Source organism: Carassius gibelio, chromosome B8 (genome assembly GCF_023724105.1).
Source record: "Carassius gibelio isolate Cgi1373 ecotype wild population from Czech Republic chromosome B8, carGib1.2-hapl.c, whole genome shotgun sequence".
NCBI lineage: Eukaryota > Metazoa > Chordata > Actinopteri > Cypriniformes > Cyprinidae > Carassius > Carassius gibelio.
Window position 1 is genome coordinate 22,797,834 of NC_068403.1, and position 24,708 is coordinate 22,822,541.

Sequence of the window (24,708 nt, forward strand, 5' to 3'; positions counted from 1 at the left end):
AGTGAAATAAACTTTTTGATGATATTCTAATTATATGACCAGCACCTGTACATTTAGAGAACATATTAATGCATTGTGTTCCCTTCAATTTATTATTAAAACTGTATTACTTGTCTTAAAAAGCCTTACATTTGATGAGAAAGGAGGTTAAGTGAAAACGGAGTATGTTAACCCTGAAATGAGGGGAAACTCTGGGTTTTCCATTTCAGAATGGGAGATTTGTCAATCCCAAGAAAGCAGGGTAAGTCGAGCCCATTTCTGAAAGAGAGGTAACTTATACTCCGAATTAGTTCCCATGGTAACTTACTTTATAAACCTCTGAACCTTTCTTCAGTAAACCCAAAGTTTCATTCAGTCTCCTCCCCCTTTTTTAAGTGCAGGCGATGTTTAAATACTTAATTCGTTAATGCATGCTGCAAAAAAATTCTTTTCTTATTATCGTAAGTATTTTTTTCTTATTTCAAGTACAAATATAAAAAAAATAATGATGCCAAATAGATCACCCCTTCTAGATCAGACATTCACTAAGGTTCTGAAGGTTTTATGTTTTGGTTGTCGCTGCTGTAGTTTTTATTTTGTTGCAACTTTTTTTTTTTGAGTTACCCCATCTTATATTATTCTGTCTTGGTGTTGTTAACCTTAAACTGCCTTATAAGCGAGTAATGCATGAATATAAATACAAAGCATGCATTATGGGTGTCGTACCTAACCTTTTAGGTAAAAGGGTATGTCAGATACTTGAACTAGATAATCAAGATCTTCAGGATTACTAGAAGGCAGCAGGCAGGTGAGCTTTTTTAGGGTTGGAGCTAAACTCTGCAGGACAGTGCCCTCCATGACTACATTTACTTTATCTAGTCCCAATAAAATAAAAAAAAATCACCTCTCTACTAATATAGACAGTAGGGCTGCACGTTCTCAAGTTTTTCATTAACCGTTAACCGAGGCCCTTAGCGGTTAATACTCGGTTAACCATAGTGTGCCATAGTAACCATAACCATAGTAATTTCCGGACATTGGCCGAAAAAAAAAAGGAATGTCCGACAAAATTTAATCTCTCCGGTCAAATTGTCCTATTAAAACTGCCTAATAATGCCGCCCATTAACACGATCTGAATTTGAGAATAAGCCTAAAATGTATAAGGCAAAATGTAACAAGCAGAGTCCGCGGCCGCCTCGCTAAGGCTATGACTATGACTATGTTTGACACGTACAATATTTGAAAATCGATAATTATTTATTTATTTATTTAAATTACATTCATATCTGAATTTATGTCAACCTATAGACTTTCAAATATCAAAATGTCATGAATGAATATGTATTTGTGTACAAAATGACATATAAACATATTTTCCTATTATACTTTGCCTGGAAACGCTTCCAACAAGGCGTCGGTTCTATTTCTAGCATGCACGCGTCGAGCCGCGCCTGAGCCGCGCGTCTCACGCAGGCAGTCGGCAAGCTCTAACCTGTTAACATGGGAACCGAATTAAAAACAGACACGCCACGCAGCTGAGATGCTTTCGCCACGCATCCAGTGTGTCCTGACCGGCCTAATGATGCCCGGGTGTTGGCTGTTGAGATTACAACAACGAGGTTGTACTTGAAGTATATCTAAGCACTGTATTGCAATACTTGCATTTTGCCCCGTCACTCGTATTAGCCCGCTTCATATTAGAAAAATGACTTCTTCTTGTGGACATTACAAATGTCTGGGAGCGCTCTGGCGGTCTCTGGTGGTGCAAAAATGTATTACAACTAAATTCAATGCACGCCATTGACGTCACTTAACCGAGCAAAATGTTTCACTCGGTTACACAATTTTTAACGGTTAATCGGTTAACCGGTTAACCATGGACACCCCTAATAGACAGAAATGTTTTATTAAAAGCCAATATTACCAGCAGTGAATAAGACCTTTAAGGCCGGCACACACCAAGCCAACTTCAAGGAACTAGTGGCGATGAAAGCCAACGGTGTTGTCACCTCGCTTCTGCAGCATTAGACCAAAAAGCTGTGCTGATAAAAGATATACGAGAAAAACACAGCTATACAAAATGTACACAAAGCAGCTCTTGCTTACCATTTTGAATATGAGTAACGTTAATAACTTTAATCATTTTAAGGGGCTCATGTTGTTATGAAAACATTCGCGTATTAGAATGATTGGGAAAGATCACGTAACATTTAAACAGCCTTCTGTCTGTACCGCCTTCATTCACATGCTTGTTTTTATCACTTTTGCTTTTATTCTCTGCACTGACTCGTTCACTAAACTTAACATCCAATCAGAGCTCTCACTTTCACCGATGTCCCCGGCGCTGATTCAGCATGTTGAATCGGGGAAACTGCTGCCTTTGTTAGCCTGATGAGAGCCAACAGGTGGAACACCCCAAACAAACTAGCCCGACCGTGGCTCAATGATGGCAAACGGACGATTGTCTGCTTGGTGTGTCCCGGGCTTTGAGTAAAATTGTTCAGATCCATGATAACTGCCAAATGGAAATCAAACTGGTTTATTTAAAAATCACAAACTAGGAGGGGTCACAGAAAATTATTCACCAAACCCATACCTGTAGAGGGCTTTTGTCTTATAACTTTGGAGCTGAATTGCAAGCAGATCTTCTTTATTGTGATAGGCTTTGAGTTTGTTTAGTCCAAATCACAGTGTCAACCCACACCTGTTTAGAGTCGTTAGTTGTCACTGCAAACACAATGCTGAGTCTCATAGAATTGTTCACCATACAAAACAAGGACAAGCTTTGTCGTCATGTGAAATTTGACTCTAGTTAAAAATCATTAATACGATAACGACATCCATTTCATATACCTTTCAAAAGGATCTGACATCATCATTACTGCAATTATCAATATTATGTGTAAATGTACATATGCTTTAGAACAAAACCGTGTCTATATGAATGTGAATGAATTGTGAACTTCCAGCTCAATTATGATAGATCATCGGGACCACAAACCCTGAACATCTTATTCAACTTCACATTGTATTGGTAAGGCATTTAGAAACACAAAAAGTAGAATGACCGTTCTCACTCTGACTCTACCCTAATTGTGAGGGTTATTTTAATTATTTTATATATATATATATATATATATATATATATATATATATATAGAGAGAGAGAGAGAGAGAGAGAGAGAGAGAGAGAGAGAGAGAGAGATCCTTGAAATATTGTATTTAATATTAATCCTAACATGATTTAAAGACTGATACATCCACCTGTGTCTGTAGCACAAATGCTACTGGATAAGCTACTCAATACTCATTGTTACTCATCCTTCGTCCCTGACCTTAAATATGAGCAATAGTTCCAGTGTTGCTTACAATGGCCAGCAGTAGACATGTTTTATAGTTGGGTCATGTTAAAAAAATAATATAAACCCATTTATGTATTCCACAGATGTTTAATTTGGTGAAAATTAGCCAAATTTTATTGTTTTTATTTTGTATTTTTTTTTGTTCTCACTGTTTTTGTTACTGTGAAACACTCCAAACTTTTATACCATGTACAGTAAAAGGGTTTTAGACCTTTGGATTTGTGTCTGCTTTATTAGAGATTGTTCAAAATTATTTTAGTAATATATCCAGTTCAGTATGTTTTTTTTATGCTATTGATTACTGTATTTTTCGGACTCTAAGTCGCACCTGAGTATAAGTCGCATCAGTCCAAAAATACGTCATGACGAGGAAAAAAACATATATAAGTTGCACTGGACTATAAGTCGCATTTATTTAGAACCAAGAGAAAACATTACCGTAGAGAGGGCGCTCTGTTTTCAGTGTAGACCTTAGGAGCACTGAGCAGCATAGAGCGCCCTCTGGCTGGAGACGGTAATGTTTTCTCTTGGTTCATGGTTCTAAATTAATTTTGATAAATAAGTCGCACCTGGCTATAAGTCGCAGGACCAGCCAAACTATGAAAAAAAGTGAGACTTGTAGTCCGGAAAATACGGTACAATTTACCATTATTGACTACATAAAGAGACTAAAAGCTTGCTCTTTTTCTGTTCTCCAGTCTTGGGACATTTTCTTCAGGAATGCTAATGCTGGTGCCCCCCCGGGATCAGCCTACCAGAGTCCTCCTCCGATGGGAGTGAGTCTGGCCGGGCTCGCTCAGGCCCAGTCTCTGGTGGGGGCTCAGCCGAATGTGGAGAAACTCGTGGAAGACCATCTGGCAGTCCAGTCCCTCATCAGGGCCTATCAGGTACACACACAGATTAAAAAAACCCTGTGCAGTTGTTTCTTTAAAAATATTGGCTTAAAATTTAGATCTCAGTGCTGCCTTTTAACAAGTTTACCTTTAACAAGGTAAGAGATCCATGTTGAAAAAAATTAAGTAAAAGAGATGCTTTTTGAGGTTACAGGAGAACATTCACTAAGCAGATAGCAGAGGTCGACTAGTGTTGGGGTTTGCCGATAACTGAGGTGAAAAATATATCCAATAATTGATTATTAGTCGATAGTTTCAAATATGGTAATAAAGAAATATGAATGAAAACTTTCAGCTTTTGCATTATAATTAATTAGTGCTAAAATAATTATGACTGTAACTTTATCAGACTGACATTTTTGTTTATTGTCATGAAATTACAAAGAAAAATATTAGCTTGCTGGGTCTGCACAAATCATAACTAACATTTTATTTTCAATGCTGGATTATAATGACAGGTGAACAGTTTCCATCCTTGACTTTTATTTTATTGCACAGTGCTAATAATAATTCTCAGGCACAGGTCACATAAAAACATGCATAAACAGAAACACTAAAACAAATGATCAGGTTCACCAACTATCACAGCTGATTTTTCCAATAACCTGTAGTTTCATAAAGCAAATAAATGGTTCTATAAATGTGTCAATCAATCGGTTAAATTATATATTGTTCGACCTCTAGCAGATAGTCCCATTTGATTGAAAATGCCAAATTGTGCTATACCTCAATTTGGTTGAATCGTTTCGCAACTCACATTTGTGACTTTGTGAAAGATTGGGCTCAATTCACAGTCAAGGGATCTGCTTAGTGAACTCCTGATGTCTTGTGACTGCTGTTGCCCTGTTTCCAGGTAATGGGGCATCACAATGCAAGCCTCGACCCTCTTGGCATCAGTTGTGTAAATTTTGACGAGTCCCCAGTAGCTACTGGGTTCCAGCATGTTGGTGAGAAATGTTTTCTGTCCCCTACAGCTCAACAGACCAACATTAATGAGCCTGTTTTGTGTGATTGTTGCTTTCCCCTTCCCTTTATCTGTCCCTCTTTCTCTCATTTCCTCTTTCCCCTGTTTTTCAACTCTTATGCCCCAACCCAACACTTTAATTTCATCTTCCATCAACTGCTCTATCACCTCAACATTCTTTTTCTCTTGCTGCTCTGCACTCTTCTGTGCCCTCTTCCTCCCCTCTTCTATATCTTTCCTTGTGGGTGGTTTTGCGCTCGGCTCCCATGTTTGTGGGGGGACCTCTTGTCTCCTGTAGATACGTGGTCACCATGTGGCTCAGCTGGACCCTCTTGGGATTATGGATGCTGATCTGGATTCGTGCGTTCCCAATGACATTATTACATCATCGGATAAACTCGGTGAGGAATTATGAATGTCCACCAAGTCTGGGTTAGGACTCTAGAAACTGCTTTCCATGAAGGTTGGTGATTTGGATCTCAGCTCCCCGTTAATAACTTATTCAGAATTATGTGTTAAATTCATGATTGAAGAAATGCATCAACTTTTTCTGGAAAGCAGTTTTAGAGTTTTTTTTTATATATATATATATATATATATATATATATATATATATATATATATATATATATATATATATATATATATATATATATATATATATATATATATATATATAAATTAAGACTGCCTGTCGTTATTCTGGGTTTGCTGTGATCAAGGCCTGCAGCACTGTATTTGGCTTCTACAAAAGGAGAAGGCTATACAGCACTTTAAGATAGCAGCTCCGCCCCTTCCTGTGTATTATCACGCTTGAGGTGGCTGGAATGATGTGCTTTGCTAGACCAGTCTTTGTAGAGATTGGCTTGCTTGTATGTTTTGACCTTGCCATTACAAGCTCACAAGCAAACCTTCTATTTTCTGCACACTCTTCTGCTGGAGAGGTTAGTTTTGATGTGGTTGCTGGTTTCCAGACACCATGTCATTTTACATTTGTACTTATATCCATCGTGGACCAATGCTAGATGATACAGAAACTCTTATAGGAGCCATCAGCGGTCTGATGCCAGACTGTAGTCGAAAGTATAAACCTCTTGATTCACATGCAAACAGTTATTTAAGGTTTTTATATTCTTCTCCATCAGACATCTGTACAAATTAATGACTGTTATGACCATAGAGAGAATACTTTGAGGAGAATGCAAATGAGACAGATTAAATCAATTAATCTGTTGATTCTTTTTCAATAAGTAGTTTAATAATTAACAAATATTAGAGCGTCATTTAGCGATTGGTAAATAAATGAATCCCAATGTCAATAGTTCAGCACCATATTCTCAGGTTACCATAATGACATTATCAAAGATGGCAAAGTCAATATCAGTTCTCACAGTAAAAACAAATAGCTGTCGGCACAGGTTTGCTAAGAATGCAGTTTAAAATTTGCGGTTCTAAAATGTAGCAGTCAACCTCTTCAAAAACTAAATGTATGAACATGAATGTATTAAGTACAGAATATGAGACTGATAGCTGTATTATGTTGCCATGTAAACACATCCTATATTCTGCTGTTAGTTACCTTGAGTATTATTAAGTATCATTTACTTCAGTGGTAGTTATGAATACAAATAGATCGATTTATTTCATCACCTGTTACACTGATTACGTCAACATGTCATTCCAGTTAAAATATGTTGTGCTGTTCTGTACCGGAGTTAAACTTTCAGTTAGTTGCCAAGGCATCATTTCTAAGGACCAGATTTACCAAAAATGGCACAGATGAGCATGGAAATTTCTGCGGGGTATTTACTGACAAAGTGCAAATTAAAGAACCCTGGCGCATGTCATTTACATATCCTGACAGAAATGTTTTAACACCGAAAAACGGTTTGAACTGGGGCAAGTTGTTAGTAAAGCTAGCCCATAATTTTAAATTTTTCGTCTAATATGTGACCCTGGAGGACAAAACCAGTCTTAAGTAGCGCAGATATATTTATAGCAATAGCCAAAAATGCATTGTATGGGTCAACATAATAAATAAAAAAAAAACTATGCCAAAAATCATTAAGATGTTATGTAAAGCGAAGATTCCATGAAGATATTTTGTAAATTTCCTACCATAAATATATCAAAACTTAATTTTTGATTCGTAATATGCATTGCTAAGATTTCATTTGGACAACATCAAAGGGGATTTTCTCATCATTATTATTTATTATTATTATTATTATTATTATTGTTTGCATCCTCAGATTCCAGAATTTCTAATAGTTGCATCTCGTCTGTTATTGGCAGTCATTTATTGAAAGGGTTAATACACTAATTTAATTTGACTAGTGTGATAACATTTTAATGAAAATGTGTGTCTCTAATACTATATATTAATATGTAGTAATCATTTTATAGCTGGTTGGCGAAAGATTAAACCGATACCTGAAGCTGATCAAATGTAAAATGGTGAAAGTGTTTATTTTTCTCTCCTCTCACTGCTAAGCTTTGCCAAGTAGTTTGCTAACCCTGATGCCGTCTCTGCTCCTTTATTTCCCTCTGAGACTAATGCAGAAACACCTGTGTAACCAACATCTGGATTATGTTTCACCCAGACACTGTTATGAGTTTAATCTGTGCCCAGTTTATAAACAGTAAATACAAACTTTTGTTGCGGTTATGAAATGTAGCAGTCACTCTCTTCAAAAACTAAATGTATGAACATAAATGTATTAAGTACAGAATATGAGACTGAAAGCTGTATTATGTTGACATGTAAACACCGTTAGTAGGCTGTCAAAATAAATAAAAAACTAAATTCAAATTTTGTACTTTATCAAAATTCGAATTATATTCAAATTTAAAATGCATAATTTCACTTAGGGTGAAGAAAAGCTTTTGGCTTCTCTTCTAAGGCCACAAGAGGGCGCATTGGGCAAAATATTACTAATGCACGTTTATTCAAAGCATAAGAAAACATGACTTTGGAAAAAATACATATTTAAAGTAAGGTTTATAAACCAATTATAATTAAGTTGCTTAACTATTAAACAAAGCAGCATCATGAATGCATGCATAGTTAATAAAAAGAGCAGAAAGCCAGTCAAACATAATACATTTTTTTATTTAAAAATGAGATTCAGTGGGATGAGGAACAAAAACCCACCATAAAGTCTCGATATGTTTTTAAAAAGTTAAACTTACATTTTACATGGCTTTCTAAACATGTGGCTCTTGTACGAGACGTGATTCCAATGGTGTCCCTCTAGAAAATGTGAAATATGCGTTCTGTTTGAACGGCTTGGTTTCATTTTTTATGTAAACAAGATCTTCTCCACGTTGATGTCTTTTTTTTTTTCTAGCGGTTTCAACTGGATAGGCTAACATAAACCTTATGATGCAATGACACTTACATCTTCATCGCCTCTCGTGCGCCTCTGATAGAGGTCGAATATACTTTGGCCATCCACATTATTTTCGTCATCCGTCTGCAGGTGAATGATGAGACAGAAGTGGGGACTGCGTGTCGAGCTCGTCTGCCTTTGAAAGTTGTGCGGACGCGGCTGTTGGCGAGACAGAACGGAGCACGGACTGTGAAGTATACCCAGGGCTCATAAGGCAGCCTCCTTAATGCACGCCTGAAATTTCGAATGCAACGTTTTTGCAATCGAATGTAGATTTTTATTTAAAATTCAAAGAATATTTTTTTGACAGCCCTACTCGGCAGTGCTTTTTGTGTGTATAAATAAGTCACACCTGACTAAGTCGCAGGACCAGCCAAACTATTAAAAAAAGTGCAACTTATAGTCCAGAAAATACGGACAAAAGTGCAGTGATTAAATGATCACATATGCTCATACCTACATCTATCAAAATAGATTTGACATGAACTGAGAGAAATGAACCAATAGAAAACATTACCGTCTCCAGCCGCGATAGGGTGCTCTATGCTGCTCAGTGCTACTGTACTCCACACTAAAAACATAGCGTGCCCTCTCGCGGTTGGAGACGGTAATGTTTTCTATTGGTTCTTGGTTATAAATAAATGCGACTTATAGTCCAGTGTGACTTAAATATGTTTTTTCCTCGTCATGACGTATTTTTGGACTGATGCGACTTATAGTCCAAAAAATACGGTATGTAAGATGACAGCTCATAAAATCATTTCCACTCTGGACATTGTCACTTTTTGTAAAGGGAACATACATTAAAGGTGTTCTGACACATTTAAAGGGTGGAATTTCCAAAAACAGTATTTTGTTTGCTTTCTTGAAAAGCAGCATTTTAGATCTACTTCATACCCTGTTAGGGTGCAAGTGCCATTATTTACCAAAGCTTTATCAACAAAACGAACAGTTCAAAAACGTAATTCATAAAAGTGCATTTGCCGCCTTCTCCTGCGCTGTCGTTACCAAGCAACTGGGTAAAAAGCTGCTGGCTTGATGACGCAAGCAAACCGCGGTTCGGACTCAGATATTATAATATGAACACAGTCCAGCGGGGGCAGGGGGAGGGGGGAGCAACCGAACTCTGGTTCGGACCAGGCAAGTGAACCAAGTGTGAAAGCACCCTTAGTCCATATTTTTCAGGCCCCTTGCCAGGTTTCCCAGCATTTGCACAAACTACACTGTAAAAATAAATAACCCCAAAAGCTAAATTATGATCTTTATTGTAAATAAGTATTTTCTTTAAAAATACAGTGTTTATTCTTTTTGTAGCTAGTCTTGGCTCTGCCTGGCAGTGTGTGGGGTTTAATTTCAGCTTGATCTTCCCCAGTCACGAAGGCTGTGATTTATCATGGGTCTTGAAACTGTGACTGCTGCAGGAATTGCTTGGTTTGGTGCCTGGTGTGATTCAGTAATGAAAAGAAGTATTTTGTCTGGAATCCATATTGAGATGTGTGGTTGACCTCAGTAAGAGACTCTTTAGATATGATTAGTGCAGCCGTGCTGTAGTTTAACGTCTGTCAGTCTCTCTCATTGGGATTATCTTTGTGAGGATTTGGGAATCACTAACTCCCAGTGGATTTTTCTTCCCTGCTTTGGCCTCTCCAGACCTTGCTCATGTCAAGAGACGTCTAAGTGCTCTAACCATCGGAGGTAGGCTTTAATGTCAAAACCGTTCTGTGCCTCTTGCTGTATAGCAATTTTTTTAGTATTTGCAAATAGTTTTAGCTGCTTTTTGTGTGTATTTCTGCAGTGCTACTTAGCTTTGTGGCCACTTCGATTTTATGCACTATATTTTTCCACAATTTGAAGAATTTATTTTTTTAATTTAAGAATGGCAGCTGTAACTAGTGTTTAAGGATATTCATTATAACAATGGTCAGAAAATCTAGAATATAGAGTATTGAGCACATTCTGAGAAGAGTGGCCTTCATTCAGCAGCAAACAGAGATTTTTTTTTATGGTAGCTTACGTATCAAAACACCAACAAATATTCTGTATATTGTCAGTTTTTGTTTTGCACTGAAACTGTATTTTTCCGGCATCTTTAGCCATGGTAAAGACTTAAAACAGAATAAAATATTCATTTTGGAATAGTTTTGGTAGTTCACTCACTCCTAATCTCATTTCTAACTTGGTGATTGTGATTTTAAATAGATTTTTCTTTCCCTGTGCATACTTTTTAATACATTTAGATTCCCTTGTAAGGAGAAAAAAATATACTTGACACATTCTGGCATACAAAATAGCTTATTGTTTTCAAATGTAACAGCTTTAAGTGATTGCCATTTATTTCTGTGATGCAGATCTGAATTTTCAGCATCATTATAATCTCCAGCCTTCAGAGTCACATGATCCTTCAGAAATCATTCAGAAAATGTGCTGCAGAGAAACTATTTTTATTTTTTTAGATGAATAGAAAGAACAGCAATTATCATACTGTATATGTTTTTACTCCCATGTTTGATCATTTAAAGCTTCGGTAGGTAACTTTTGATGCTCTAGCGGTTAATAAACAGAACTGCTTGCGTCTTGCGGAAGAATATCGTAGCCGGAGCTACTTCTCTCTGTTTATGTCTATGAAGAATCACAAAGGTACTGGGTTACTCCGCCGCGGCACCCACGAAGCAATCTAAAATAGTCCGAATATAAACACTTATTATAGGTGCACCCTAGTGATTCAGGACAAGCTAAAAACACGGTTTGGAAAATGGATTCATGGTGTACTCGCTTATTATATGCATTTTGTAAATTTTGAATAGGGGTGCTCCAATCACGATCGGCCGATCGTTAATGCGCATCTCGTCAGTAAAGCCGGTTCTCTAATCAGCGGTTAATTCCATCAGGTGCATGATTTCACATAGAGCAGCTGTTACTACACAGAGCCGTTGTTAACTGAGAAGATGCACCAAAAAACGCTGAAAATGAAGTGGATTTGCGCATCTTCTCTATTAACAACGGCTCTATGTAGTAACAGCTGCTCTATGTGAAATCATGCACCTGATGGAATTAAACGCTGATTAGAAAACCAGCTTTACTGACGAGATGCGCATAACGATCGGCCTATCGTGATCGGAGCACCCCTAATTTTGAACACATAAAAAAGTTACGGACCGCAGCTCTGATTGGTTGATTTCTTACCGGGAGCGATGTATTCCTGCAAATGTCAATAGGACCACTGGGGGAGGAGCCATAGGAGCTTGATTTTTTTCACAGATTATCTGTCTCATATTCTACTGTCAGGACATAATGATAGGTTTAACAAATATGTAAAAAAAAATTTTTTTACAAAAGTTACCTACTGCAGCTTTAATGCATACTCACTAAATAAAATTACTACTTTGTATTACTTTGAACTAGTGTCAAATTTCAACAGCTAAATGCTTGAGTCATTTTTTGCTTGTATATATACACACACATTCCAGAATGATATAGTCATTTCCGATGCAAGACTGCTTAAAGTTCATTAATTGCAATGCTCAGGAGAACTTCACGATCACACACAAATCTGTATTTTTCACCTTGCTTTACAGAGCCTGAATTTCACTTTGCTGAAATTTCTCAAACCTGTAATTGGGAAAAGGGTAATATATATGCTCTAAACAGCAGTCCAAATACCAAATCGTAAGAGTGATGTATATTTAATGCCTGTTTTGCATAGCATTGTGTTAGCAGCAGCATTTAAAAAGACAAAAAGACGAGTTCCTGATTTTTCATTTCCTCTGACATGAGTCACGTGTGTGTGTGTGTTTATGCTAGTGCTGGTGAATGGCTCAGTCTACGTGAATACTCTCATACTTGTGTAATGTCCAGAATCCCATAAAGCCCTAGAAGGACTATATTACCACAAACACTAATATCAACTCCTCTCTTTGTAAGACAGTTTGTAATAAAGTAGTACAGTAATATGCCACCTTACCAGACAAATAGGTTGAGGGTTTTAAAGCAGATATTAGACACTGTTTGTTCTCGTGGGAATACTTCTAGGTGGAGGAATATTTGGTTAAGCATTACTATCATTTGTTTGTCAAACTCAACAGTATATGTAAACAGTGCTTTACAGATGACGTGTCCCTTCCACACCTGTATCTGTGCATGTGCCCAACTAACTGATCAAGTTGGGATATGATTTCTGTGGATATGATTGATAAATTATTATATCATTCTGATAAGGCACTACCCTCTGTGCAACTGCTTTAGAACGATAGTCAAGTAAAAAATAACAGCCTTTGTTTAAAACAACCCAGAATATTCCTAATGAGCTTTAAAAGATCAAAGTCAGATTGTGATGAGATGTGGACATTGTGTTTGTAGTGAAGAATGCTTCTGCTTTTTGGGCAGGTTATTTTGATGTGGAGTGCATTTTGGTGGCTTTGCTGTCTCTAGCTTCAGATAAGGTGAAGGGAAGCTTTTTGTGGTAGTTAATAAAGTCAATGTACAGTATTTAGTTTGGATGCTTTTGTAATATTCCTAAAATACAAACACGCACACCCTATGTATCCACTTATTTATTCCCACATGTGCACACACACATACACACTAAAACCAAGTTCATACTTTCTCCATATGCTCAGCCTCCCCTCTCTCTCTCTCTCTCTCTCTCTCTCTCTCTCTCTCTCTCTCTCTCTCTCTCGCTCATTAGCGCTCTCATTAACACACTCTGATCTACTATAGGTTACTCTCTCTCTTTAACATACCCGCTCTTATGCCTTGAGGTGCATGGCACTTTTTGCTCTCTTTGCTAAACAACCAAACTGATGAACACCTACAGGTCAGTGTTTGTGTGTGCTGACCTCAGTTTCTCTGTACAGCCTCCTGCGTGGCAAGTTGTTGTAGGTATTGAATGAACAGCCGTAAATACAAATTTTTCATCCATTTATGAAATTAACTGGCATTGCCCAAATATACAGCATTTCAGAGAAACTGTAGGCGTTTTAAAGCTCAAGACTACAGTTCTGCCAGGCTTTTAACCTGCATGTCGTGGAGCTTGAATTGGTAGTGCTGCTGTGGATCATAAAGAAACCGTCTGAATCTTGTGTTCGGTGCTTTGGAAGTGTGAATTTGTGCGATTCATTGATGAATCCAACTAAGAAATATCCAGCTCATGTTTCAGCACCAATACATTGAATAAATATCATCCTTTTTGGATACACACAAAAAAAATGAACTAAAGATTACATTTATATTTTTTAATTATTATTAGAAACGTGACTTGGACATGTTGACCGGTTTTGTGAGATCTGTCTTCAAAGGTTTATTGAAATGTATTTATTTGTTATTGAAATATTTTATATTTTGTAAATATTTAGTAAGCCTTTTTTATCTCAGTGTAAGGATACTGGGGCCCTATGAAATCCATTTTTATTGTATTTTTAGTCATATATATTTTAGTTTAGTTTTTAACATTCCGTTTTAATGGTTAAATGAAATTGTAAAACTTAGACTGATACTAGTTCATATCGCTACATGATTAATTGTACAGCCCTACTATGGTTTTACTTATTCAAAATTAGCGGAGTCTGAATTTGTTCTATTATTTTTATTTTTTATTTTTATTTTTTTACATTTTTTAAATCACAGAGGCCTAGGATACGTAATCATTACATTCTAAATACGGATGTTGATGTTTATTTATAATAGTTATATTAGATTGCACTTTGTCAAAATATATGTACTCTGGTGTATACAGTATAACTATATATGAAATGGTACACCTAAGTTTAAAGTAAGTTTTTGGCTTGAAGTGCTGAATTTATAATACTAATAATAATAATAAACAATTATAATAGTCTCATTATACTATTGAATGAGCTCTTCACTGTACAGCATATTAATTGCAGCTCACAAGCCAAAACTGCTTGTTGATATTAAATTCAGGATGCATATAATGAAACAATTGTAATAGCATTATTAACATCAATATTATATATGATCATGCTGTTAACCCACCTTTTATTTTCTTTTCTTTTTTTTTTATTTGAACCCCCAAATGCTCAACACCACAACTCTCTCATTAACCACCTTTCCTTTGTCTTCATTTTCTCTCTCATTCCTTCTCTTTTTCCATCCATTTACTAACCACTTAATACTTCATGTTCTTTTTATAAATTGTCCGCTTTGCTGTTACCATTATTTAACATTTATCATGCTATTTGCTGGAATTTTTGCTATGTCCACCTTGATTCTGGTTATGCATGGCATCCTGATGTTTACTCCATTCATCGCCCACTAACTCACACATGCTTGTTTTTTTCCTCTCTCTCTCCCTGTCTGTCGTTTTTTCTTGTTTTTATCATTTATATCTACCTCTTCCCTCTTTGGATTGTCTTTCACTTTGTTACTTTAATTTCTCCTCCATCTCCTGGCATCACTGCTGGACTTCTTTTGTTTCTTCTCTTTTCTGTTGACCCTGTCCCCCTCCCTCTCCACCTGCCCTTCTTCTCTGGGATGGGTTGGATGTGTTGTGTGTTTGACTGTCAGGTTTCTATGGGCTGGACGAATCTGATCTGGATAAAGTGTTCCGCTTGCCCACCACCACCTTTATTGGGGGCAATGAGAGCGCTCTGCCCCTCAGGGAGATCATCCGCCGCTTGGAGGTGAGTGAGGACACAAGGATCATTTCAGCCTCAGGACTGTGCGAATGTTTCACACAGGAAGACTACCATAATGCAGTGGTTCTCCAACAGGGGCCCCCAGCAAACTACCATTTAAAACAAACTTAAACTTTTCTCTCTTTTTTTTTTTTATTGCAGTTTAGCAACAGGATACTGCATTTTAAAGAAAATGATTGATTTAACTGATTTGAATGTTAAGACTGGGTTTAGCGTTGTGAAGGAAAAGAATGTGTGCTAAATGGAATGCTGCGCAATAATAGTTTTTATATGAAAGGTGCTGTAAGCATAAAATACCATAATCTTTTTGCGGATATTTATGAAACATGCTAAGTTAACATACTTGTTTATCTGAAAAACAATACTACAGTCAGTTATTCTCCTTTAAAAATGTGCGTTAAGGGCTGGAGTCTCTCTTTTGGTTTGTGAAACCCGCCCACTGCCAGTTTTCCCAATTGTATTCTTGCCAGTTGGCGGAAAACACTGCATATTTCATTTCATCCATCATCAAGTACACTCGTTCCTGTTTGTGTCGTCAATCTGGCAAGCTGCATGTGTGTAAAAATTTGAGGAGGAGGAGCTGAGTTTTCTTTGAACAGTTTTAAACCTCAGTTACTGGGCGATCTTGAAGAGAGTTTCATCGTTTTGACTGTAGTAACCGAACGCGACAAGCTGTTTGAAAGAAGAGTTTGTGAATTTATTAAAGGGGGGGTGAAATGCTCGTTTTCACTCAATATCCTGTTAATCTTGAGTACCTATAGGGTAGTACTGCATCCTTCATAACTCCAAAAAGTCTTTAGTTTTATTATATTCATAAGAGAAAGATAGTCTGTACCGATTTTTCCCGGAAAAACACGAGCGGCTGGAGGCGTGACGTGTGGGCGGAGCTAAAGAATCTCGAGCGCCAGTAAGCTTTTGCGTTGAGAGCGTTTGGAAGCTGTGACACCGTGAGGAAAAAAACCATCATCCAAAACAAACCATGGCTAACAGTCAGATTCAGCCGTTTATTTATGATCCAGAATCAGATCCCGAGGCTGAAACTGAACGAAAGCAGCAGCAGCAACGACTCGCTCCGAGCGGGGCTCGAACCCGGGTCTCCGATGGGAGGCAGACACACTAACAAGGAGGCAGAGATATTTTAAGCAGTTTTACTCACCGCCTGCAGTTCCAACACACGATCGTGACCCTTTTTCCTTGGGATTGCATCATCCTTAAGAAATAAACGATACGCAAATCCGTCGTCAAACTGGGCCTTGTTTGTAAAACAAGCATTTTCCAAAATCAGGGAACAAACAAAAACACTTGCACAACTCCGTTGATGCTCTGTAAAAATAAACTCCGTCCACTGGTCCCTTAATGCTGTTTCTCTTTTGGTAATCTGTGCAGGGTTGTCTTGCCCTGGCAACCAAAAACACACTTCTTTTGTGACATTTCGCGAAGCTCTCGCTCTGATCAGTGAATGTCTGTTGTGCTCTCAGTTCTCTGCTATACAGGAGCGTGCACTCTTCCAGCAGACGTGCCCTTAGGACCCATATAAGGAAATTCCGCTCCATCTAACGTCACACAGAGCCATACTCGAAAAAAACTTTCCGAAACTTGTGACAAACCGTACAAACGTACGTACAACTTAATTTTTTAAACTTTGTCCATGTTTAGCATGGGAATCCAACTCTTTAACAGTGTAAAAAACTCAGTATGCATGAAATAGCATTTCACCCCCCCTTTAATCTGCACATCACATTGAATTATTGAACCACTTTAGAACAATTGAAATATAGTGCACGGTTTGGTGCTTTTTCGTTGGGCTCAACAGTAACATAGAACAGTATACACAAAATATCGGATTTGTGGCAGAAAATGCCAGTATAGGAGCCAATACCGATCCAGAGTATCGGATCGATGCATCCCTAATTATAATTGAATTCATTTAAAAGAAGCAATTTCTTTTTGTTTTTTGTTACACCCCTGTTAAATAACAGAATATTTCAATATTATTGCATGTAGAAATGGATGGCGATGTTAAATAAAATGTATAATTTTGTATTTTCTTAATTTCTACAGTATCAAAAAGTAGAACCAATAACATCCGAGCTAATTGATACTACGTTCTTCCATGATTTGGCCCATTTAATACTGGGTTTTGGTACCCATCCGTAGGGTCTTCCAATATTGTTGTGACAATTGAATTTATGAATCAGTTCTCAAGTTCTCCAAACATGTCCTTTCAGAGCAACAGCTGACTTCTTCACATTAATTATGAACATGGTTCACTAAGATTTGACCCGTTTCACATTACTGTTGTAATATTCGAAGAGTTTTATGAATTGAAGCATGACAAATGTATTTTGGTAAAACCCTACCATTCAATGGTTTAGGTGTGATTTTTATTACTACTTTCAGTATGGTTGCTGAAATGTTGTGTTTCTCAGATGGCGTATTGCCAGCACATAGGGGTTGAGTTCATGTTCATAAATGACCTGGACCAGTGTCAGTGGATCAGACAGAAGTTTGAGAGGCCTGGAGTCATGCAGTTCAGCCTGGAGGAGAAGAGGACACTGCTGGCTCGCATGGTCCGCTCAACCAGGTACACACACGAAGGCCAAAAGAGAGAGCACACATAGGAATACATGCATTAAACCTTTTCAAACAAATCAAATTCTGAACATTTGTGTCAGTCTGAACAGGCACATTACACTGAACAGTTGACTTATGACTGTTGTAATGGATTTCCCTACTGTGGATGTGTTTAAATGGACATTTGTTCTTAAAACTCAGGTTTAACATTTTTCCCTGCGACTATGTAATATATGTGTGCTGATTTCTGCAGGTTTGAGGAGTTCCTGCAGAGGAAATGGTCCTCTGAGAAGCGCTTTGGACTGGAGGGCTGTGAGAGTTTGATCCCTGCACTCAAAACCATTATTGATAAATCCAGCGCGAAGGGAGTAGACACGGTCATCATGGGAATGCCTCACAGGTTGAGGAGGAGATTCAAATGTAGAAACCTGACATTACAGTGACATTAGTATGTCCCATTATGATGATCTCTTTCTGTCTGTCTCTGTAGAGGGCGTCTGAATGTGCTTGCCAATGTGATCCGTAAGGAGCTGGAGCAAATTTTCTGTCAGTTTGACTCTAAATTGGAAGCTGCCGATGAGGTCAGTGACTTTTTGTGCACTTTTTTGGATCCTTGTGATCTTATTCATCAGAACAAACATAAGAACCACTATAATCAATGAAATATGTCTGTACCTCTACAGGGCACAGGAGATGTCAAGTACCACTTGGGCATGTACCACAGGAGGATAAACCGTGTGACTGACAGGAATATTACTTTGTCATTGGTGGCCAACCCTTCCCATCTGGAAGCGGTGAACCCGGTGGTGCAGGGCAAGACTAAAGCAGAGCAGTTCTACTGCGGTGACACAGATGGCAATCGGGTGAGACAAAAAGAGCATCAATCTACATTTCCATAGGGACTTAATGATTCATTGATTTAATAATGATTTATTTGTCATAACGTGACCATTGACTTCTAAATGTTTATGTGAGAATTTAATATGGTGCACCCCTAGTACATTTAAGATGCATTTTGAACTCATACCCCTCTAAGAACCAGCAGCTTTTAAATGTTCTTGTGTGTGTTTTGGTTTCAGGTGATGTCCATTCTGCTCCATGGTGACGCTGCATTTGCAGGTCAGGGCATCGTCTATGAAACCTGCCATCTGAGTGATCTGCCGTCCTACACCACACACGGCACTGTGCATGTGGTGGTCAACAACCAGGTGCTCATGCACAAACAAACCCATGTGTACCAGTACATGGTAACACACCCAATCAGATGTCCTGTTAATACCCCTCTGCACCTCTTTCTCAGATCGGGTTCACCACAGATCCTCGTATGGCGCGCTCCTCTCCGTATCCTACTGATGTTGCCCGTGTGGTCAATGCCCCCATATTCCACGTCAACGCAGATGATCCTGAAGCTGTAGTGTACGTGTGCAACGTGGCCGCAGAGTGGAGAGCCACTTTCCACAAAGATGTGGTGGTGGACCTGGTGAGTGAAAGTGTTCTATGTTTCTTATAAACACTTTATTCTTACTTATTGTTATAGTTGACATCAGTGAGACATGATATCTTTCCTTAAGGTTTGTTACCGCCGTAATGGCCACAATGAGATGGATGAGCCGATGTTCACCCAGCCGCTGATGTACAAACAGATCAAGAAGCAGAAAGGAGTTCTGCAGAAATATGCTGAGAAGCTCATCGCCGAAGGCGCTGTCTCACGACAGGAGTATGAGGTCAGACAATCCTGCCCAGAGCCAATCAGCTGCCTCTTATCTTCAGCTAATATTCCTGAAAGGTTTTCATCTGTTTCCTGACTCTGTCCACAGGAAGAGATTTCTAAGTATGACAAAATCTGTGAAGAAGCTCATGCTCGCTCAAAGGATGAGAAGATCCTTCACATCAAGCACTGGCTGGACTCGCCCTGGCCAGGTGTGTGTGTGTGAACATGGGTTTTATTGAAATACATTCTTGAGTTATGACCAGATTTGTTGAAGAAATATTGTCAGACTAGAAGTGGGTGGTTCAGAATGAGTTGCAATATGTGCCAGACTTAATGTTGTGAAGTCAAACATTTGACTAAGCAAGACAGCATTTTGCTGCTGCATCATTTGTTTCTAGATCTTACAACACTACTTTGGTGTGCAGGTTTTTTCACTCTGGATGGTCAGCCAAAGAGTATGAGCTACCCATCCACCGGTCTGTCAGAAGAGGATCTGTCCCACATCGGACAGGTGGCGTCATCAGTACCCGTGGAGGACTTCACAATTCATGGAGGTGCAGTAGACCTAACAAAATAGTACATGAATATACACACACTTCATGCATTCAGTTACTATAATACTTGTCTTCCCTTCATGTGCAGGTCTGAGTCGTATTCTGAAGGGCCGTGGTGAGATGATCAAGAACAGGACCGTGGACTGGGCTCTGGGAGAGTACATGGCCTTTGGCTCTCTGCTCAAGGAGGGCATCCATGTGCGTCTCAGCGGACAAGATGTGGAAAGAGGAACCTTCAGGTACAAACAATAACACTTAGTAACATTTGAACCACATAACAAAATAATCATCATGTAGTTACAAATCTAAATCTAGTTGGGTAGCAACGTCTGCACATTTGTTTCATAGACTGTTTGTGTTAGAGCCACTATTTCAGTTGTAGCATTATTTTAAATCTCAGCCCATTGTAAGAGGTCACTGACCTATTGCTTGTTTCATTTGCAGTCACCGTCACCATGTTCTCCATGATCAGAACGTAGACAAGAGGACCTGCATTCCCATGAACCACATATCCCCCAACCAAGCCCCGTACACCGTCTGCAACAGCTCTCTGTCGGAGTACGGAGTACTAGGTATTCAGACGCTCGCAGCACTTGTTAAAATGATCTCTGAAAGGTACTGTGCTCTCATGGAAACTCATGTCGTCTTAAGGTTTTGAGCTGGGCTTTGCTATGGCCAGTCCCAATGCTCTGGTTCTGTGGGAGGCCCAGTTTGGAGACTTCCATAACACGGCTCAGTGTATAATCGACCAGTTCATCTGCCCTGGCCAAGCTAAATGGGTCCGCCAGAACGGCATTGTCTTACTGCTGCCACATGGCATGGAGGGCATGGTAAGGCCATGCATAACTCTTTTCTCTCTCTTAGCACCCATTTTGTGTACTGGCTGTAAATGAGTTGATTTGGTTTTATTTTGTTCCTTCACAGGGTCCTGAGCACTCTTCTGCCCGTCCTGAGCGTTTCCTGCAGATGTGCAATGATGACCCTGACTTCAACCCTGTAAGACTGTCTTCTAATATCTCTAAATGTTAATACTGCCTTGATATTAACAAAGATTTCGTAGTCTGAATATATCAATACAACTGTTATTTTGGCTGCAGAAAGTCACTGATGACTTTGAGGTGCGTCAGCTGTATGACTGCAACTGGATCGTCGTAAACTGTTCAAACCCCGCCAACTATTTCCATGTAATAAGGAGGCAGATCCTACTTCCCTTCAGAAAACCTGTGAGTTCAGCTGTCTGAGAGCATCTGAATGTTTGTTGATTAGTTCAATGCATTACTGTTACTTTAGAGAACAATTCACATTTTTTATTAATTTATACATTTTCTTGTTTTTAGCTTATTGTCTTCACCCCCAAATCTCTGCTGCGTCACCCGGAGGCCAAGTCTAACTTTGACCAGATGCTACCAGGTCAGAAACAGTTTGTTTCTTGCTGTTTTAAAGTTAATTTATTAACCCTCTGTACCACTTTAAAACACTATATTGCTGGGATAGCACTGTGGCATCAGCATGGCTATTAAAATAAATCAATCAAGACTTAAACCATCATGTCAACATTACATGAGGGTTTTAAAGCTGCAGGCTTTGGGAGAATGTGAAATAAAGTTTAAATAAGAAATGCATTTGAATGTCAACTCTATGATGAAAGTGTGATTGTATGAGCTAAATGGGAAATCTCATAGATGGGTTGATTTTAAATAAAAAAAAATGCTTTTATTAATGTGTTTTTTATTTTATTATTATTATTATATTTTTTTTTTTATGATATCTTATAGAGCAGGGTTGGCAATGGCCAACAGAAAGGTAGTATACATTATATTATAATATCATAACAAGATAAAACCGATAAATAAAAGGAAGTAAATAGTGTAGCCAACGGTACATTGAAAGGTCTGAGGGTTTGTGTGCACTGGGAATTATATTTGATCAAATTAATACCAGTTAACTCTAATACAGCATACAGTACACAATAAATAAGATTTATCAGCAAAACAATTTGTTTAAAACAACATGCAAATAAACAGTACTATCTGTGTGTATCTGTCCAGGCACTCATTTCCAGCGCGTGATCCCAGATGATGGACAAGTAACCCAAAACCCCTCAGAGGTCAAGCGCATCATCTTCTGTACAGGAAAGGTCTATTACGAGCTCACACGTGAACGCAAAACACGCAACATGGAGGACTCTGTGGCCATCACTCGCATTGAGCAGGTACTGCCGTTTTCAGCAGAACATCAGGAATGCTTTCTTGTTATGATGATCTGATTCTCCCTCTCGCTCCTCCCCAGCTCTCTCCTTTCCCGTTTGACCTGGTGAAGGCTGAGACTGAGAAATATCCCAATGCTGACCTGGTCTGGTGTCAAGAGGAGCACAAAAACCAGGGATACTACGACTACGTCAAGCCCCGCATGCGCACCACCATCGACCGTGCCAAGCCTGTCTGGTAAACTCTCGTCTCCTCTTGTAGAGCCATGACACACTCCAGGTGCTCTGTGTTTTGACCAATCCTCACTCTGTCCTTCTGGGTGCAGGTATGCCGGCCGTGATCCTGCCTCCGCTCCGGCCACGGGAAACAAGAACACCCATCTTCTGGAGCTGAAGCGTTTCCTCGACACTGCCTTCAACCTGGACGCCTTCAAAGACCACGTCTAAGCCTGTCACAAACACCCCATTCACCTGGCAACCAAATACACTACGCCAAACTGTTTTATCCCATAAAGAATTGCGATACAGTTTATCCAATGTGTTCAGGTTTGCAAAACACACTCTCCGTCCTGGCCCCACACTCTCTCCTGCATGAATTCACTATTTTTTTAGTTAATAATGTTCATTTCAAGCCTTCGTCACCATTGTTGTCCAGTTCAGCAACACCAAATGGTGATAAACCGCAGGTTATTCAGATTCTCTTGGTTAAGTATAACAGCACAAATGTTGATTTGAATAGACCCTAATGTATTTTCAACCAAAGCACCGCTCCAGGCCCATTACAGTCTTCACGTCTGTTGCCTCCAAACTCACGATTATCAGAGATTTCCTTTCAAAAGTAGAGTTGTTGGTATCACAATTCCCAACGGCTACATGGCTTTAATTTGTATGTTTGTGTTTTCTTTTGTTTTTCTGTATTGATAATTGTGGGCTAAGTTCAGAATAAGGGAGAATTTTGGCACATATACATCTGCAGAGTCTGGATAGTACGCTGGATTGTAAAGTAGGTGGTAAAAATGACACTTTATCTGTACCTTTGCACTGTTTTCTGAAGAAAAGAAAAAACAGTTGGTTCTCTGAAGTGGGTGTTGCAGTTGAATGATTGTATTTATGTAAAAAAAGGCTTGGCGTCAACCATCTAGACTGTGGAAATTTTTGTGGCACCTTTAAATATATGTGCCTCGGTTCTGGTTCCAAATCATTGTCTTTTCACTCAGCTAATAATTGCCGACTGATAACATGTGCCATACCACCCAACCCTGCAGCACGGATATTTAATATGGCAAGCAAGACAGAATTACACCTGTTTGTGGTCGCTCTTTTAAATAGAAACCAATGACATCCTTTTGGCTTTTTCAAAGAGGGAGAGAGAGAGCAAATGATTTTATTTATTTTGGTTTTTGGAGGAATAAGATTCTGTCCTCGTAACGGTTTAGCTTCATACAATAAACTCATTATCCTCTCAGATGTTGGAAGTTGTTCATTTATTAGTTTAAGAAACTGGATTGTGTCTGTGATTATGCAAAATGGCCATGAGACTTTTGGGGACACAACCTGTGCTAGTAGTCTACATCTTGCAAACAAAGTGGTTTTAATTTTTTTCTTTACATTAAAAAAAATCTACCTTGATTAAAATGCACAGGTTTAATAAAAATGTAAAGATTTATTGCATTGCATCATTTTAATTATTTGTATGTTCTATTTTATGGAGAAAAACAGTTTATGAATTATGCAATCACAAATATATGCAAATGAAAAAATGCCTGCAAAACAATCAAGTTAGTGATAATTACAGCAGAACATTTCGTGGGAACTATAACATCTTCTATAAGGAGCCTTTAAATATTGTGTCAGACAGTTCAGGCTTACAAAAAAAACTTTGAGAACAGCAATAGATCTTTTTTCACTGAATTCATAATGCATGAAATGCAGTCAGACCAAACAATGAAATCTGTTTTGCATTTCGGTCCTACAATAAATTATTAACGTGTACTCTAACGTGATGTTCGGTTCTTGAACGAATCGTTCTTTTATGGAGTTATTTTGTGCCTCAAATTAAACCACCGCGCCTCATTGAATTCGACTGAAGCCACAACCGGGAACGAGCCTTTTGAGCGGCTTCCAAATCTGATGCGCAAACTTTTTCCTCCAGTTAATTTTATTTTATATAGTGAATGTGCAGTAATAGCAGTTCTTTCAGTATTAATCGTTTAAATAGTGTAATAGTGTTTTATATAGGTATTGTGTATTGATTTTTATATTTATCATCGTGTATTTTATATGTGTGCGTGTATGAAAGTGAAGTGACATTCAGCCAAGTATGGTGACCCATACTCAGAATTCATGCTCTGCATTTAACCCATCCGAAATGCACACACACAGAGCAGTGAACACACACACACTGTGAGCACACACCCGG

At 38.5% G+C, this 24,708-nt stretch overlaps 1 protein-coding gene across 3 annotated transcripts in view; it reads left to right on the forward strand.

Annotated features, from left to right (window-relative positions):
* LOC127963276 (2-oxoglutarate dehydrogenase complex component E1) overlaps nucleotides 1-23,754 on the forward strand; it is a 31,589-nt gene extending 7,835 nt beyond the window's left edge. The window contains exons 3-25 of one of the 3 annotated variants that reach the window (XM_052563099.1): nucleotides 4,041-4,229; nucleotides 5,498-5,600; nucleotides 10,242-10,286; nucleotides 12,167-12,217; nucleotides 15,114-15,229; nucleotides 17,674-17,828; nucleotides 18,072-18,218; nucleotides 18,309-18,399; nucleotides 18,502-18,681; nucleotides 18,898-19,026; nucleotides 19,119-19,298; nucleotides 19,390-19,542; nucleotides 19,636-19,738; nucleotides 19,955-20,083; nucleotides 20,172-20,322; nucleotides 20,528-20,655; nucleotides 20,735-20,913; nucleotides 21,008-21,079; nucleotides 21,181-21,306; nucleotides 21,421-21,493; nucleotides 22,132-22,295; nucleotides 22,373-22,527; nucleotides 22,616-23,754. In XM_052563099.1, the coding sequence (XP_052419059.1) occupies nucleotides 4,041-4,229; nucleotides 5,498-5,600; nucleotides 10,242-10,286; nucleotides 12,167-12,217; nucleotides 15,114-15,229; nucleotides 17,674-17,828; nucleotides 18,072-18,218; nucleotides 18,309-18,399; nucleotides 18,502-18,681; nucleotides 18,898-19,026; nucleotides 19,119-19,298; nucleotides 19,390-19,542; nucleotides 19,636-19,738; nucleotides 19,955-20,083; nucleotides 20,172-20,322; nucleotides 20,528-20,655; nucleotides 20,735-20,913; nucleotides 21,008-21,079; nucleotides 21,181-21,306; nucleotides 21,421-21,493; nucleotides 22,132-22,295; nucleotides 22,373-22,527; nucleotides 22,616-22,736 (2,940 nt within the window). In that variant the 3' untranslated portion in view covers nucleotides 22,737-23,754. Of the gene's footprint in view, nucleotides 1-4,040; nucleotides 4,230-5,088; nucleotides 5,183-5,497; nucleotides 5,601-10,241; nucleotides 10,287-12,166; nucleotides 12,218-15,113; nucleotides 15,230-17,673; nucleotides 17,829-18,071; nucleotides 18,219-18,308; nucleotides 18,400-18,501; nucleotides 18,682-18,897; nucleotides 19,027-19,118; nucleotides 19,299-19,389; nucleotides 19,543-19,635; nucleotides 19,739-19,954; nucleotides 20,084-20,171; nucleotides 20,323-20,527; nucleotides 20,656-20,734; nucleotides 20,914-21,007; nucleotides 21,080-21,180; nucleotides 21,307-21,420; nucleotides 21,494-22,131; nucleotides 22,296-22,372; nucleotides 22,528-22,615 lie in introns of all 3 variants that reach the window. The other 2 variants (XM_052563098.1, XM_052563097.1) reach the window with 2 other exon arrangements.
* Nucleotides 23,755-24,708: the final 954 nt, after the last annotated feature.